This window comes from Ischnura elegans, chromosome X (genome assembly GCF_921293095.1).
Source record: "Ischnura elegans chromosome X, ioIscEleg1.1, whole genome shotgun sequence".
Taxonomy (NCBI): Eukaryota; Metazoa; Arthropoda; class Insecta; order Odonata; family Coenagrionidae; genus Ischnura; species Ischnura elegans.
In genome coordinates this window covers 61,966,963-61,981,640 of record NC_060259.1, presented here as the reverse complement: position 1 = coordinate 61,981,640, position 14,678 = coordinate 61,966,963, and the positions used below count along the sequence as shown (strand labels likewise).

The following is a 14,678-nucleotide window of genomic DNA, read 5'->3' as shown; positions in this document are numbered from 1 at the left end:
ATACATAATAAGTTATTTTTTTGGATTTCCCACCAATCCAGGAGTAAAACCTCATCTGGTGCACTCCCACGCATCACATTCACCCATCCATTTCTAAGGAAACGTCCTCAGTGAGAGAATGGGCCTCCGCGGTAGGAAAAAAATACCGGCTCTTCTAGCTCCACCTCCAAAGGGGCGTTGGGTTCCTTGACACGTCGCTTATTATCCCATATTCTTTAAATTTAAAAACCCATAAGACTTGATTTTTTTAATTGCAGGATATAAGCTCCCAGAATATTCGTAAGATTTCTCTTGATCACTAGAATCCTGTAAAAATCACGAAAGTAACACTCGTCTCTTCTCACTTCACCTACAGCTGTTCGATTATTAAAGTTTAACTTATCCTTCTATATACACTGCAAAGATATAACATATGTATGAACGCAGTGAAGCAAAATTTTGACATACAGGACATAAAAGAATTTTATTCGGTCCTCAGTTTTTCGGTTCGGTTTTTAGTATTTAGATACATCAAAATATAAACAATATAAACATTAAAAACCTGAGTTTGCCCAGCACTGCATAGCAGAAAAAATATTTCAAACAACCATTACACATGAAATCAAAACTTTCATTTGAAAATAACATACAAAGAGTACAGAAATACAGAGCATTACGGCAGCAAATGCAAAAGAATGCAGCGTTCAAGATTTTTTGTTATAACTTCCACAATAATGGGTTAAATCTAGCAAAACACGGTGGGAAATAAAGATGATAGATGTATTTACCATTATCAATCAGAAAACTTGTAAATTCAGGCTAACTTTGAAAGATAATAACAAAAAATGACACAGCGCCACTGCGGCGCTGTAAATCCAACGACGTAACTAAATTTGTAAATCCATATGCGGGTTAAGGGGGGTCCTTAACAAATTCCTCAATAGTATTTTATGGCACGTATTTCAGACCTTTATGAAGCATATTCAATTGATCATCTAAAAAAAGTGTGATTAGAGAAATTGACAACCAGTTGTAGAAGAGGTGGAACACCTGGCACGAATTCTGGAAATGGGTTTGAAACCTAGAGAGGGCAAACATTTTTCTTCTATGGAATTTTTGGAATTCACAAACCTGTTGGCTCAGGAGTTAGAAGCACAAGCCATGATTGAATTATTTTCCTGCATAATGTGCTACCTAAGGAGGAATATTTACATACCATCAATAACAAAGAGCCGAGAGAGGGATATCAAAATATATTGGGAAAGCTTCCTCAATATATGCTTGGAAGAGGCTGGTGTACCAAAGAGTGCGGTGGATTGGTAGGGTCAGGTTTTTGGATAGAGAGAGGAAGAAATAAGATGCACTTTGAAGACGAGGAATAAATAAAGAGGAGCAAGCGGTGAACATAAATTGTTGACATGATGATTTGGCTATAAGCAGAGGTGAAAGCAGGGTAGAGGGAAATAGTCAGTGTGTTTTCAAAGGTGGGAAAATAGAAGAACTGCTGGAGGATATGGTCATCAGAAGCACATATTCCTACCTTGTGAGAGCTGAATAAGGAGATCATAGGTAGGCCTGCAAAATTAGTAGTCCTAAGCTGTACCAGAAAATTATGACCAAAAGAATTTAAACAATCATAATAAAATTATCCTCCACATTTGCAACTCCCAATGCAGAAACTGGCTATTGCACTGAGGAATTAATGAGAAAATCAGAAAAAGAAATGTATGTATGTATATTTAATACAAATTCATATTCTTAGACGTTATGAATGAAATCATATTCCTCTAGTAAATTCAATGCTTGGTTCACTGGAGACAAAGACTCAGCTTCTTGTAAACCATAATCCATTTCTGAGGATACAGAAATACCATCATTCATGACTAGCCTTGTAACATAGCAGGTGAATTCTGACTTGCACACTGGTGTCAGATCTCGGCCCATTTTTCTAGTTGCCTTTCTCGTATCTACTTTGTACACATCCTGGAGTCTTCTAAACTCATACTGTTCATGAAATATGAATCTTGATTCATATGACTTCATCCTTATCATTCTAGTACTAATTTCCTTTTGTTGCAGAGCCTGCATTCTTTGATCAATGTCACTGATTTGACTTATAGATTCCACTAAATGAGTTGACTCCTCGAGAGAACACTCCTGACGGAGATCCCAAAAGAGCTGAAAAAAATCAGGAAGCATCTCTTAGAATCTGTGCATGGCTTATACAGCTCAAGAATCACAAGAAAATGTCTTTGCCTCCAAGAGAAAGGCAACAGAAGGAAATGCGCTGCTCTCCAGTATGATGTCCTATTGTAAAACACAAAGTATTTCAAATTCTGAAGAATTATTGCAGGCTTTCCAAGCATATTGCATCATTGACAGTTATTAAGGACTTCCACTTGGTCCGGTTCTCCATCACGACGGATGTCTCATTGAGCAAGTCGTCTATGGAAACATCAACCATGACAGAGAACCTGATCCAGTAGAAATCCCAAATAATCTTCCACAATATTTTAAATTTTCATAAATTCATTAAAATATATATTAATTAGAAAAATAATTTACCTGAAAATTTTCATTGTAAATATGATATATTTCCCACTCAATCACAAAACCAATATCTTTCATCATTTCAGCTTTTGGAATTCTATGAGCCTCCAATTTCTTCTTATAAGTAATCAAACGACTTCTATCCCTCTCAATTTCCCAGAGCATGGGCATATTTCTTTTCTTCAGGTAGTTGGTCACGCTCCATTGTTTTTCATCAGCCCACCACTTGGCAGGAAAATTTCCAGACCATTTGATGCTATCATAAACAGACTTTTTCCTCTCTTCAGCTTTGATAAATCTGCTGATGTCATATGCTCTAGTAAGTCTTGATTTTCTTCTGACTTTACAAAATTTCTCAAACAATGCAATCTTCATCTGCACCGACTCTTCATTATCCTGCTCATATTGCAAGCAAAAGGCATAATATTTTGCCCGTCTCCATACTTCATGATTTCCTAATTTCAGGAAATATTTTGGCTGAAAGTTTTTAAGAGGCATGTAATTATGTTGATGAAATAACTTAGAAAATGAAATATCCATTGTAAAACATTTGCAAGCCTATGCATGTAATACTGCATACAAGGCATATAATTTGCAAAAAGGCTAAAAATACAAGACTGGAATTGTTTTCAGCTAGGTATGGGATGGTATTTGGAGGAGGCAACCAACAGCTTAGGTCATTTGTGCCATAGGGAAGGATGGATGGAGAGATACTCAGCATTAGTTTGCTCTTCATGAAAGGCTCCAAGAGGAGCACAGTTGAACGTCCTGTCCGACAGAGTATCCTCCACACAACACTCAAGCAGGGATTAGGTAACCTTCAATATTCTTTGCCACCACCACGATTTGAACCCAAGCTCACAGGGTGTAAAGCTAACAATCTAATCACCACACTAACCTGGTTCCATTTTAAAATAGTATGAAAGGATTTTCATGGAAAATGGAAATACAGCTAATTGAAGACCAAAAATTATAACTGAACCTTCCATTTTAAAAATGCCTGCATTGAAAATTGGTTAAAAATTTCTTAGGTGTGCTGAACTTGTTTTTTGTCATGAAATGTAACGAAGCAAATACTTTAATGACAAGCTTTGACATGCAGATACTCACATCAGAGTCATTTTCATATTTACAAATGTTTGGTATTTTGTAGAAATAAAATAGCTCATCCTCAATGTATGTTACTTCATCTGTTCTGTCTGAGAACATCATAGGAATCACACCTGAAAAATAAACTAAGCATTATTTAACTCATAATTAAGTTATGTTTTGTGTAGGTATTTACCTTTGAACACAACATCATCTAATTTAGGCTCACAATTCAGAATATTTTTACTAATGAATATCATTAAAATTTACCAAGCAAAATAGAACTCACAATTTGCCACATCCAATCCAACTTTCATACTGACAGCATAACTAGATTCTTCAGCTTCTAAATTCCAAATTTCAACACACCCATCAGATGTCAACAAATATATTTGCCCAGTTTGGCTGGCAGACCAATTCCCATTAATGTAATAAAAATTCTGAGGGACAATTCTCTTCCAATAAACTGGTAAAATCTACAGGGAAATAAAAGAGCAGAAGTGTAAGTAAATGAATTTATGACCCCTTTACCCAAACATTTACTGGCGTCAAAGATAGAAGACTTAAGTCTTAGCTTGTTAAGCCTATTACAGCTTCCTAGAACTGGGTGGTTTCCCGGTTCACTGGATCAGTTCCTCTTCAAACCAGCCAGTATTGCATGAAAAAAACAGTGCACCAGAGAACTGGTTCAGAACCGATGAACCAAGGAAGTACAAAGGCCTTTTTTTCTAGCTCCAATGGGCCATGAACAGAAGACAAAATGATCGATTAAAAATTATTTCATGGGTAAATCTTGAGTACACTTGTGGTGTCCTTTCGACATAATTGCCTCTGTGATCAAGAAATTGGATGTGGCCGTGGACAAGCTTTACTATACCTTCTTCATAGAATGTTGCCACCAGTGACTTCCAATGAATGTTGCCGTTATCCTGAAGCTTATCTCCTGTTTGAAAACCCTTCCCTCCAAGCCACATCTTCATTTCAGTGTAAAGATGGACGTCATGCGACGCTAGGTTGGTACTGCACAGTGGGTGATCGAAAATGTCCCATTGAATTAGCTCAAGGAGCAGTTGGGCTGCATCAGCACTGAGATGACGGTCGTTGTCATGGATCAGACCACTTCCAGAAGTCAGCATGTCTCTTCTTTTGTTTTGAATGGGAATGGGTGTAATGTTCCACACTGCTTCACACTTTAGCCACAGTGCATTAAAAAAATTCTCTTTTATCAGTATTAAGGTGAAAACATGTCGATGTTGAAGCCATTCGACGAGTTTTCTGGCAGTTGCTCTGCAGTGCACGCTTGGCGGGAGAATCAATTGAGGCAGTATAGTTAATGAAACTGCTACTGACCTTAAACTAACCATTTACGGTCAAAAATGACTTGAGCGTGTGGTACAAAGGACGTGCAGTTGCCCTATCTGTGCAGTACCCGCCTGTTCCTTGTATGGTGTTTTTGCTGAGCTCTTGGAGGTTGAAAAAAACAGCCCTCATAGAGCAGAGTTCTGAATTAAAGTGCATAACTATAAATTTTTAAATGCTAAGTCATAGGTCCTTGATACTATTCCCATTCCAGTGATTTATTTATAATGTACATATTTATTTGAGATAATTTCATTGCTGTTCATGCTGAAATTAGCCTGATCAATTCTTACTCATGACTATTTTACCCCAACCCTTTCCTTCCAAACTCACCCAAAACTAGCCATGGAATATTCTCCAGCATGGAGAAAATTAAATTACCCCCTGCATTCTGGCTAGACTCATTTTCCTGAAAGATGAGATGCTCACAAGTACTATGGCATTGAAACTGGTATCAATTACTGTTTTCAGAGGTACCTAAAGCGTGATGTTCAAGCTTAGTCATCCAATGCGTAGTGGATGGCCCACTTCCAGGTTCCCCTTTTTCATGAAATTTAACCTCTATTGGTAAAACAGCTCTTAAAAATCATGAGGTCAATACTGGGAGCCTCAGAGCCAAAGGACTTGCACAGCCTCTGGAAGCCTCGGGTTCTTTCAGCACCTTCCATGAAAATGAAATGAAATAACAGACAAGATCCCTGCAGCGATTACGGCTACTCCATCTTTCTTCTCAAACTCCTCAACAATCTCAACATTGTCATTATGAAGATACACAAGGGGGGAACATCTTGCTCGCTTTTTGCCTTTCACAAATTTTTTAATTAAATTTGGAGGGCATTTGTAGGGGCAAACGAATGACAAATGAGCATAATGGCAGGATAAAACAAGAGGTTATTATGAAAAAATATTCCATAGAGACACACGTGGAATTGACTTGGTAAATGAACAAGCGCTAGCTCTCTTGATCATAACTGCTTTTCAGGTTAAATCATGAGGTGGAGAAAGGTATAACTTGCACACAAATGTAGTCATGACTGCCTTATGCTAAGTAGTTAGAATTTTTACTGCTAAGCAGACATCATTCCAAATAAAACTCAAAAATAGCCATCTCCTATCACTGCATAACTTTAATTCAACACCTTGACATTTGGTACACCCACGAGAAGGGGATGAGGAGATTGCTTCTTTTCACCTGTGGGACATCTACCCAAGGGTTACCTGAAAGTTTTAAAAAAAGAAAGAAAGTCACTACAGGCATCCCCCGAGTTACGTAAGGGATGCGTTCCGGCAGACTCTGCGTAAGTCGAAATTTACGTAAGTCGAACCTTTGCCTTAGTGCTTCAGAGATTGCGATCGGTGCGGTGAAATTCTCTGCGGAGAAATACGCGGTAAATTCTCGATGAAGTTTCATTCAATTCACTGCGATATTCATGAACTCTACCGCGTATTCTTACATTATTAGATACAAAATCGATAAACATGAATATAGTCTGAGAGTTGCATCTCGAGCATTGCCAATCAAAATGCGTGATATTATTCCCAGAGTTGACCGATCGCGTGGATTCGGAAAAGTACGGTATCTCAACGCTACATTACTAAACTGAATACTTAAATTGATTCATTATGTTATACTGCGATCTAAGGGGCCAAAGAATGCGTCGTATACCTACCTATAATCATTATATCTTCTGCCTTTTATATATTACGTTGATCGATGAATCTGGTGGTTTCACTGTCACAGTTAATACACATAGGAGGAGTGTCTAGGACGGTCAAGGATTACGAGCAAATAACACAAAAAAATACCAGTAAATTACTATATTCTTAGATACATTCACACGCACATACACTCAATCTTTCACGCACGGAAACATACTTTCATTCTCTCATATCTCAATAAAATAGCGTGAAAATATCATCATTTTAATATTTACTTCGCTGGAAACATCGAAGAGTATTTCCAAAGCACGAAGCTAACTAAAAGTGAGCTTTTATTCAGCCAACTCCGTCATTAACGTGAAATAAAGTTAGTGGGGAAAAGCTTTCAATGACACAATATTCGTTTACAGTTGCACACAATATGAGAGAACGAGAAAATGCAGCTTAATAAAATTTTCTGCCAGAAACATGTAAAAAATTACGCAATTAATATCGTGTCAACTTTTTCTTAACTTTTTCGCGGCGTTCATTGCCAACACTCAAAATTTCAATGCCGTTACGTGCGTACTAAACAATTCTTTTCCGCAATAAATATTTCTGCTTGAACTTCATTTTCTTTTAATTCCACAGATGGAAATGTCCAAACTTAAGGATACAATTTTTAAATAGTGGAAAGTCGGAGTTCGGGTGTGAATGCTGTATAACAAGTTGTATCGTACTGGAATGAGCGCAACCACTTCCATCGCTAGAACTGCAAATTTTCACGTTGATTGCTGACTTGGGATTTTTAAGCGATTTTTATACAGAAATTAATGAAAATTCCTTCGAGGAATGACAAAAATGGGTCAATTTGTTATTTTTAGCACGTAAAAAACTCGATAACTATTCGATATTTTTTCTACCATAGGTTGTACGAGCGAATATCTACTTCTTCGCGCTCGCATTCGAAAATTAACGTAATCATTTTAAATACGGTTATCGCTTACGTAAGTACGGATTTACGTAAGTCGAGACATACGTAACTCGGGGGATGCCTGTATACAGTATCTTAGCACAAGGAAGTGGAGCGTGGTGATACTGATGAGCTGTAGCGCAGTACTTTACAGATCTGAATTGCCCTCATGTCCGTCTCTGTCCCTTTGTTCTGCATGGAGCCAACGGTGTTCTCCTGCTTGCTGTCAGGTGTCGCCTCACGACTGGATGACAAATGTTGACTCTCAAAGTAGCACTGTGCAGTCAAGCTTTGCTCCTCTATCCTAATGAGAGCTGTTTAGCATAACCAAGAGAAGCTGAATGAGCAGGGACTTGCTAGCCACAGCGATGACTAGCCTATCTGTGGGGAAGTCGTCCATTAATTACATAAGGTGATTTGAGCAATTTCTTGACCCCCTTACTCCCTTAGATATATATTGTGAGATTTGGCTTTACCACCTCCCTCCTCCATCTAACCTCACGTGCGATTGTTCAAAATGCATATTTTCAGTGTACTTGCTTTAATCTATGAAGAAAGATTTAGTGTTTACTGGTGAATAGTTCTCGGGATCACCACCAGGTCAGGAACTACATTACTGCCGATAGTTCAATGCCTGACTCAGCCATTGTCCTCAGGGCTTTGAATTGAGGGGCAGGGAGGAGAGTTGAGCAGCAGGGAGTGAGTGAGACTCACAGCCTTGAGGACAATGGCTGAGTCAGACAACGAAACATCGGGAGTTATGCAGTTCCTGACATGGTGGGGATCTCGAGAAATCTTCACACATTAATCTATGTTTAATTGTGTTGGATTTGTTTTTTTATGTTTAATTATTTTTTTTTTAAGATAAGTGACTTCAACCTAGTTTTCTTGCAACTTTACACTGTTTCTTGTGGAAAATATTATTTGATAATAGCCAGGATCCCCTCCTCTCCCCCACATGAGATTGGGTGATAGTTGGATTGACCCCCACTCCCCCTAAATGCCTCAAGTAATTAATGAATCCCCCCCTAACCACTATAATCGTCTTCGGTGGAGGGGACAGGCGAGGGTGGGTGCAGGGAGTGGAAAGTCCGCCAACAGAGATTCTCCAAAAAGAGGTATTACATCTGCCATAGTACACTTTTAATTCTATTCATGCATGCTATAGGTTGAAGTTGGAGCAGGAATGTCTTAATTGCCTCCCTGATACATGAGGAACAAGCACGGAAAATTCACAGAATTTTTATAAGAAAAATACGCATAAGAGCTCTAATAATTTTCTGGAAAATTATAAGTTAGTATTTTCTTGAATATGAAATTTTGTTCAATTTTTTCCTCATTTTAAGTAATAATAATAATTAAAAAAGTCAATTTGACCCTCGAAGGTAAGCATCCGTGAATACCTGGGATTTTTTAGGTGGCTCAGATGCACACCCCCGAATGATGCCCTTGCTGTTCTCACCCTTATGGGGTGTATTTCTGACACTGCCAGTATCCGTGTCATTTTGCTGTGCTAACGAAAGTTTTCCTGTCATATTTCGTCTCAAAATCAAAATTTTACAGATATCACAGTGTTTTGGTGCCCCCAAAATATGGTTGCATACACCTCTGACATTTGAAGCATCTTTCACTCTGAAAATGCTGTATCAAAATCAAAAAATTTCCACCCATAGCCACTCTAGAATAATGATAGGATTTTTTTGAACTTGGCCATGCTTTTAGAAAATATTATATTGTTGTAAGTGAAGGAGCTGAGCATGCTTACATTTACTTTCCACGGACAAGACTGGGGTTCTTCACTTGGTGTTTCTTCATATTGCCATAATTTGGATGATGGCTTTGGCTTCCTCTTTTGTCGGCGTAACTGAAATAAAGAATTAGAATTATATCCACATAAAGAGGTCGCAAGCAATTCTACAATAAAGTAGAATAGGAAGAGAATAAAATAATTGTATAACCATAAAATAAGAATATTTTATAACAGACGATGATCAAAACTACCATTATAGCCCTTCTCACTTATCAGACAGCTTTATTTGGTCCGTTTTTCAAACTTAAATCTCTTTCATAGTGATGTCCCAGCCGGCACAAACCATCAAATTTCTTTTTGGCAGCTGGATGTCATGAGTGCATACTTTCATACAGATGCCATCCATACGCCGGTCCGCTGCCGAGGGGATGCGGAAGAGAGAAACCGCCGCACTTAGAGAGATGCCGTATGGATGAGGATGCACGAAAGTGCTGCCATCTAACGGCCGAAAATTTAACTCGGTCGAACCAATTTCCTATATTGCTTGTCTGGTTCTCTTAATCTCATTATTGTTTTACACTACTCGGGATAAATCAGAGCACGTTTTATTTCAAGAGTATAACTTTAATGACTCAGCATAAAACAAGAGACAGGCGAACACAGGAATACAGGCGTACACAAGACAACATATGAGAACTTCAGTACAACATTGCTGTCCATCGGAGTCCAAAACAAACGCAAGAGTTCAAATCCAGGAGAGTAGAGGCCAATGAGTGCGCGAGGGTCGATACCGGGAGATTAGACAAAATTGCTGCAATGGTCAGAATTAAAAAATATCACTATAAAACACGCCCAACACAACACTTAATCTATGAGGTACAACATAGCTATCCATCGGAATCCAAAACAAACGCAGATTTCAAATCCAGGAGAGTAGAGGCCAATGAGTGAGCGAGGGTCGACACCGGGAGATTAGTCAAAATTGCTGGAATGGTCAGAATAAAAAATATCACTATAAAACACGCCCAACACAACACTCAATCTACGAGGCTCCAACACGTCGAGATAGGGAAAGATGGCTACCAGACAACAAGTCCATACCTACTGCTGTAGTCATTGGTAGTACCGTATGTTCGTGAAAATCTTGAATACAATGATTAATTATAATAATAATAGTTCTTGAAATTTTATAATAATTAATGCGAGGATTTGCAGATATTTTTAAGTATTAAACCACATCATGAAAAATATGGCATACATAGGCGCAACTAGCAAAGGACGACAGAAGGATATTTGGTACCTAACGCATCCTGTCACACATTGCATCCACTTCACATATAGATGCAGTATGGGCTGTGCCGGCTGGGGTGTCATTGGAATATGAGTGACCTGCAGTGTGCATGAGACGACTGTGGAGTACATACTTCAGTGCAAGGTACCAGTCCTGAGCCGCCCGGGTACTTGTTAAGTAGTCAGTCCAGTGGCTGTAGAACCAGTTTATGATGTAGAATCATCATGTTTCCTATTTTACCAGTTCGTCAAGAATTGACTTAATCTTGACCTTGCAGTCTGTCATCATTTAATTACCCCAATTATCATGACATGTACAAACTCTGGTTCCCTTGGGCTGTCTTCAACCACATGCAAGACCTCAGCAGTAACTGTGCATTTGCAATATAAAACTACATTGAAAGATGTAGATACCATTTTCTTAATTTACGATTGGTTCTGACATGAAAAAGTCTTCCAAAAATAATCAAGAGTTTTTTCCAATCACTCATCATCTTCTGCTATACTAGAGCATGCACACACCCAAGTAAACTTGAGATGTTCCTTGCCAACAACTAAAGAAAAATATTACATCTTATGAAGAGAATTATAACATGGTAATAAACAGCCTTGTGAATTCTTTCATTAAAATACAATAATCCTCGCGCTTTTGTATCCGATTTAATTTTTTATAAAGATCAAGGAAAACATCATAGAAGGGTGAAATTCATGCATGGATAATCCACTACACAGATAATCCACACATGGATAATCAGGAGGTAACTGAACATACTTTAAGTTTTTATTTCCAGGAACTAGCATTTTGATGGCATCAAATCTACTTCTTTTTTTGCCCACAATCATTTATGATGTACAGTCACCTTCCAAAGCTTTCAGACTAAGTTTGCGATGCCACTTCTGCTTCTCAAAGAAATTTAGTTTCCATTAATCTCTTTGTTTTCAATGGTTATACACTATGAATATTTCAATTGATTGAATATATATAAATTCAAAGGGAGAAGCAACTCCATTATTGCAAATTTATCATTGATTTGATTTATGCTGCATTAAATGGTAATTTTGCGTGCAATTACTGCATACTTGCCCCAATTTTCACTGTTGATTTATATCTTACACATAATAATAAATGGAGTGAAAATAGTTGTGGTGGCCTAGTGGAGTGAATATGCCGCTTTGATGGTAGTTGGATCGCATCCCCAACGTGGTAATCTGCTGATAAGTTTTTTCAGCTCGTTCACTCAATCTGTATTTATTTACAGGTTTCAAATCATCTTAAATTTACTGCAACTACTTTATATAATATTTTTAATGGTAATGACATGTACAAAAGTTAGGAATTGTACCATGGTTGACGTATACGTAAGACATATTTTGAAGATTAGTGATTTGCAAAAGACTGTAACCCAACGGTAAAGGGCAGATAAAACCCTAGCATCAATGTTAAAATATTGTTACAAGACGGGCAACAGGGGTCATACATATCATTGTATCATAGGATATTTATTTACTTACCATGTCCCAGTCACGAACACCGAAAACTTTTAATTGTCACGTACAGAATACATAAGAAAAAATGAAAATATTTTTAATGTGCTACCTTTGATTGTTCTTTCCAAATGCAGAATGAGTATGAGCTTACAGAGAGAAGCATGTCATCAGCATATGGGCAACGTCTCAGGCATTCCACTACACTTTCATGCCTATAGGCTTTGCTTTGCACCTGTAAATCTAATAACAATAACGTATTAGGAATTTTCTCAGCTAATTCATTCTTCCAATTTATATGGAACATAATAATGATGATTATGCAGGAGAAAAAAATTCCACCTCCTAGTTTGGCAGACAAGTGGATTAAAAATCTCAGAACTTCAATCACCAAAAAGCTGTTATTCATGACTATATGACTCCTGATGATAAAAATGTATGTATTTCTTCTTTCCCTAACTAGGAATTTAATTTTTTTTGCATAGTTAAAGTGTTTCACAGAAATTATACATATTTTACGGCCAGTAATTTACAAAAAGAGTGAACTTGGATACAAAATTTCATAAAAGCTTTATACGTACGGTATTATTTACAGTTTTGACAAAATTATTTTTACATTTGTTTTTCCCATCAATAAATCCTTCAGTAACCAAACCTTTAAGAGAGCTTTCAGTTAAAATTAAACCTTCCACATCTGAATACAGCTGCATCAATCACTTGAAGAGGTAGCGATAGAAGCATGCTAAACTTAGGACAGTTGGTAACAACAAAACTTGGAACTGATTGTGCATCGAAGTCATTCTTACACACTGGATAACATTGGTATGCTGACAATCCACCCATTTATAGTGACTGGACATCTCGCCACCTTCGGTACCTGCTCCTCTCTACCAATACTAAGCCTTGAAGAACTTTAGTTCTCAACCAGAAGTATGAATGAAGTATAAAATACCCATCCATAATCTTGTAGCAGATTATTTGATTATGAAAATGTCTAATACATATATTTAGCAGTGAATCCCTGGTCCTTTGCATTTTTTGCCAGATTTTTTTTTATAATCACATCTGATAGATTTTGAATAGAGTGATAATTCTTGGTAGAAAAAAACCAACAATACATAAACAAGAATGTACCTAAAATTCAATGCTAAATATTTCGCAGTTCAGATTCACCTTGTTACTCCTGTGTGCAGGCAACACGTCATGCACACTGTAAAGTAGACTAGTAGCGATACGGGAAAGTAAAATGCGTCACTTCCTTATACATAAAACACCAAAGTGAAAAAATTAACTAAAGAGAACGTGTATCAAACAATTTCTTTTTAATGGCAGTATTTTTGATCTGTATTAATTTTGAGCAAACATTAGTTATGACAGGGGCGAATGACCAGGGGTGGTCAATTAACTGCTCACGTTTTTCTTTTGCATACCACTTTGTTATTTGTGATGTACGAGGTTGACATTTTTCAGTGAGCATCTTTTGGAACAACTAGTGTGAAAATAAAGTTATTTTTACAGAGAATGCTTCAGGTCTTTTTCGGCTTTGGGTGAATCATACAGAGAAAATAGAACCCATTATGGGTGGCGTGGTGATAGTAATAGATGCATAATTTAATGAGGTTTCAGGATGATGTAACGCAGTAGCATCCGTAATCCAGTACATATCTTTACCTGCAGTCTGACTTTGTATCACAAAATTGGTAAAATTGGTTGATATTAGTGATTTGAAACATAAATTGTAGTAATATGAACAAAAATCCTTTCCTAATCACGGAAAAGGTCGTTATTAAGGCCAAAAACCCCAAATTTCATGCAAAAACTGAAATTATGCACAAAATTGTGAATACATATTCGCATTTACAATAATCAATGATCCCTGATATTACATACGCACTCTTGGAGAAGGAAGTAATGAGTTTGCAAATATTTTTGGGGTTCAGGAAATGATTATTTTTGCTTACATGGGGGAGAAGCGGGGTCAAAAATGTGCTTAGGTAATACTCAAATGCTTCCTTAGAGGCTTAATGCAGTACTATAAATGTGGTGAAAATTAGTTTCCCCAACTATCTTCTAGATTGACTGATATAATTTTGGTAAAACCATTACAATTTGACATGATAAGTGAGTTTATATTGGTAAAGCACATGAAATAGCTTTTGGAGCCACATCATATTCGCTTAGTGTCCTTAAACACAACATTTCTAATAAGTAGTATGAAAAATCCTCATTATTCTAAATGCCCAGGTGGATATCATTTCATCATGAATAAAATTACAAAGTGTCTTTGTTTGATTAATTACCATTCGATTTATGAATGCTGAATGCTGAATTTATGAATGAATATTAACTTTATAATTATAAAATAATGCATACCTTTATAGGCTTCCCAGAATTTGATCTTAGCAGTAGCTTTCACTTGTTTGGTTTGAATTTTTGAATGGTCTTCCACACTGGGGTCTACAGTAAGCACTTGGCCATTAGCCAGAGCTACAGCAATGTTCACGTATGTTTCTGAGCATAGGTTCATTGTTCCTCCTAGTTTCATAAAAAATAAGTAAAATTTTT

At 37.2% G+C, this 14,678-nt stretch overlaps 1 protein-coding gene across 1 annotated transcript; it reads right to left on the bottom strand.

The window, feature by feature from the left end:
* Positions 1–497: 497 nt before the first annotated feature.
* Positions 498–14,644, bottom strand: LOC124170998. Its single transcript, XM_046550113.1, has 7 exons — positions 14,487–14,644; positions 12,226–12,356; positions 9,354–9,452; positions 3,908–4,094; positions 3,640–3,752; positions 2,545–3,006; positions 498–2,157 (listed from the first exon to the last, which is right to left on the bottom strand). The coding sequence occupies exons 1-7, from the start codon at positions 14,638–14,640 to the stop codon at positions 1,738–1,740; spliced, it is 1,566 nt and encodes a 521-aa protein (XP_046406069.1). The 5' UTR covers positions 14,641–14,644; the 3' UTR covers positions 498–1,737.
* Between the last annotated feature and the right edge of the window lie 34 nt (positions 14,645–14,678).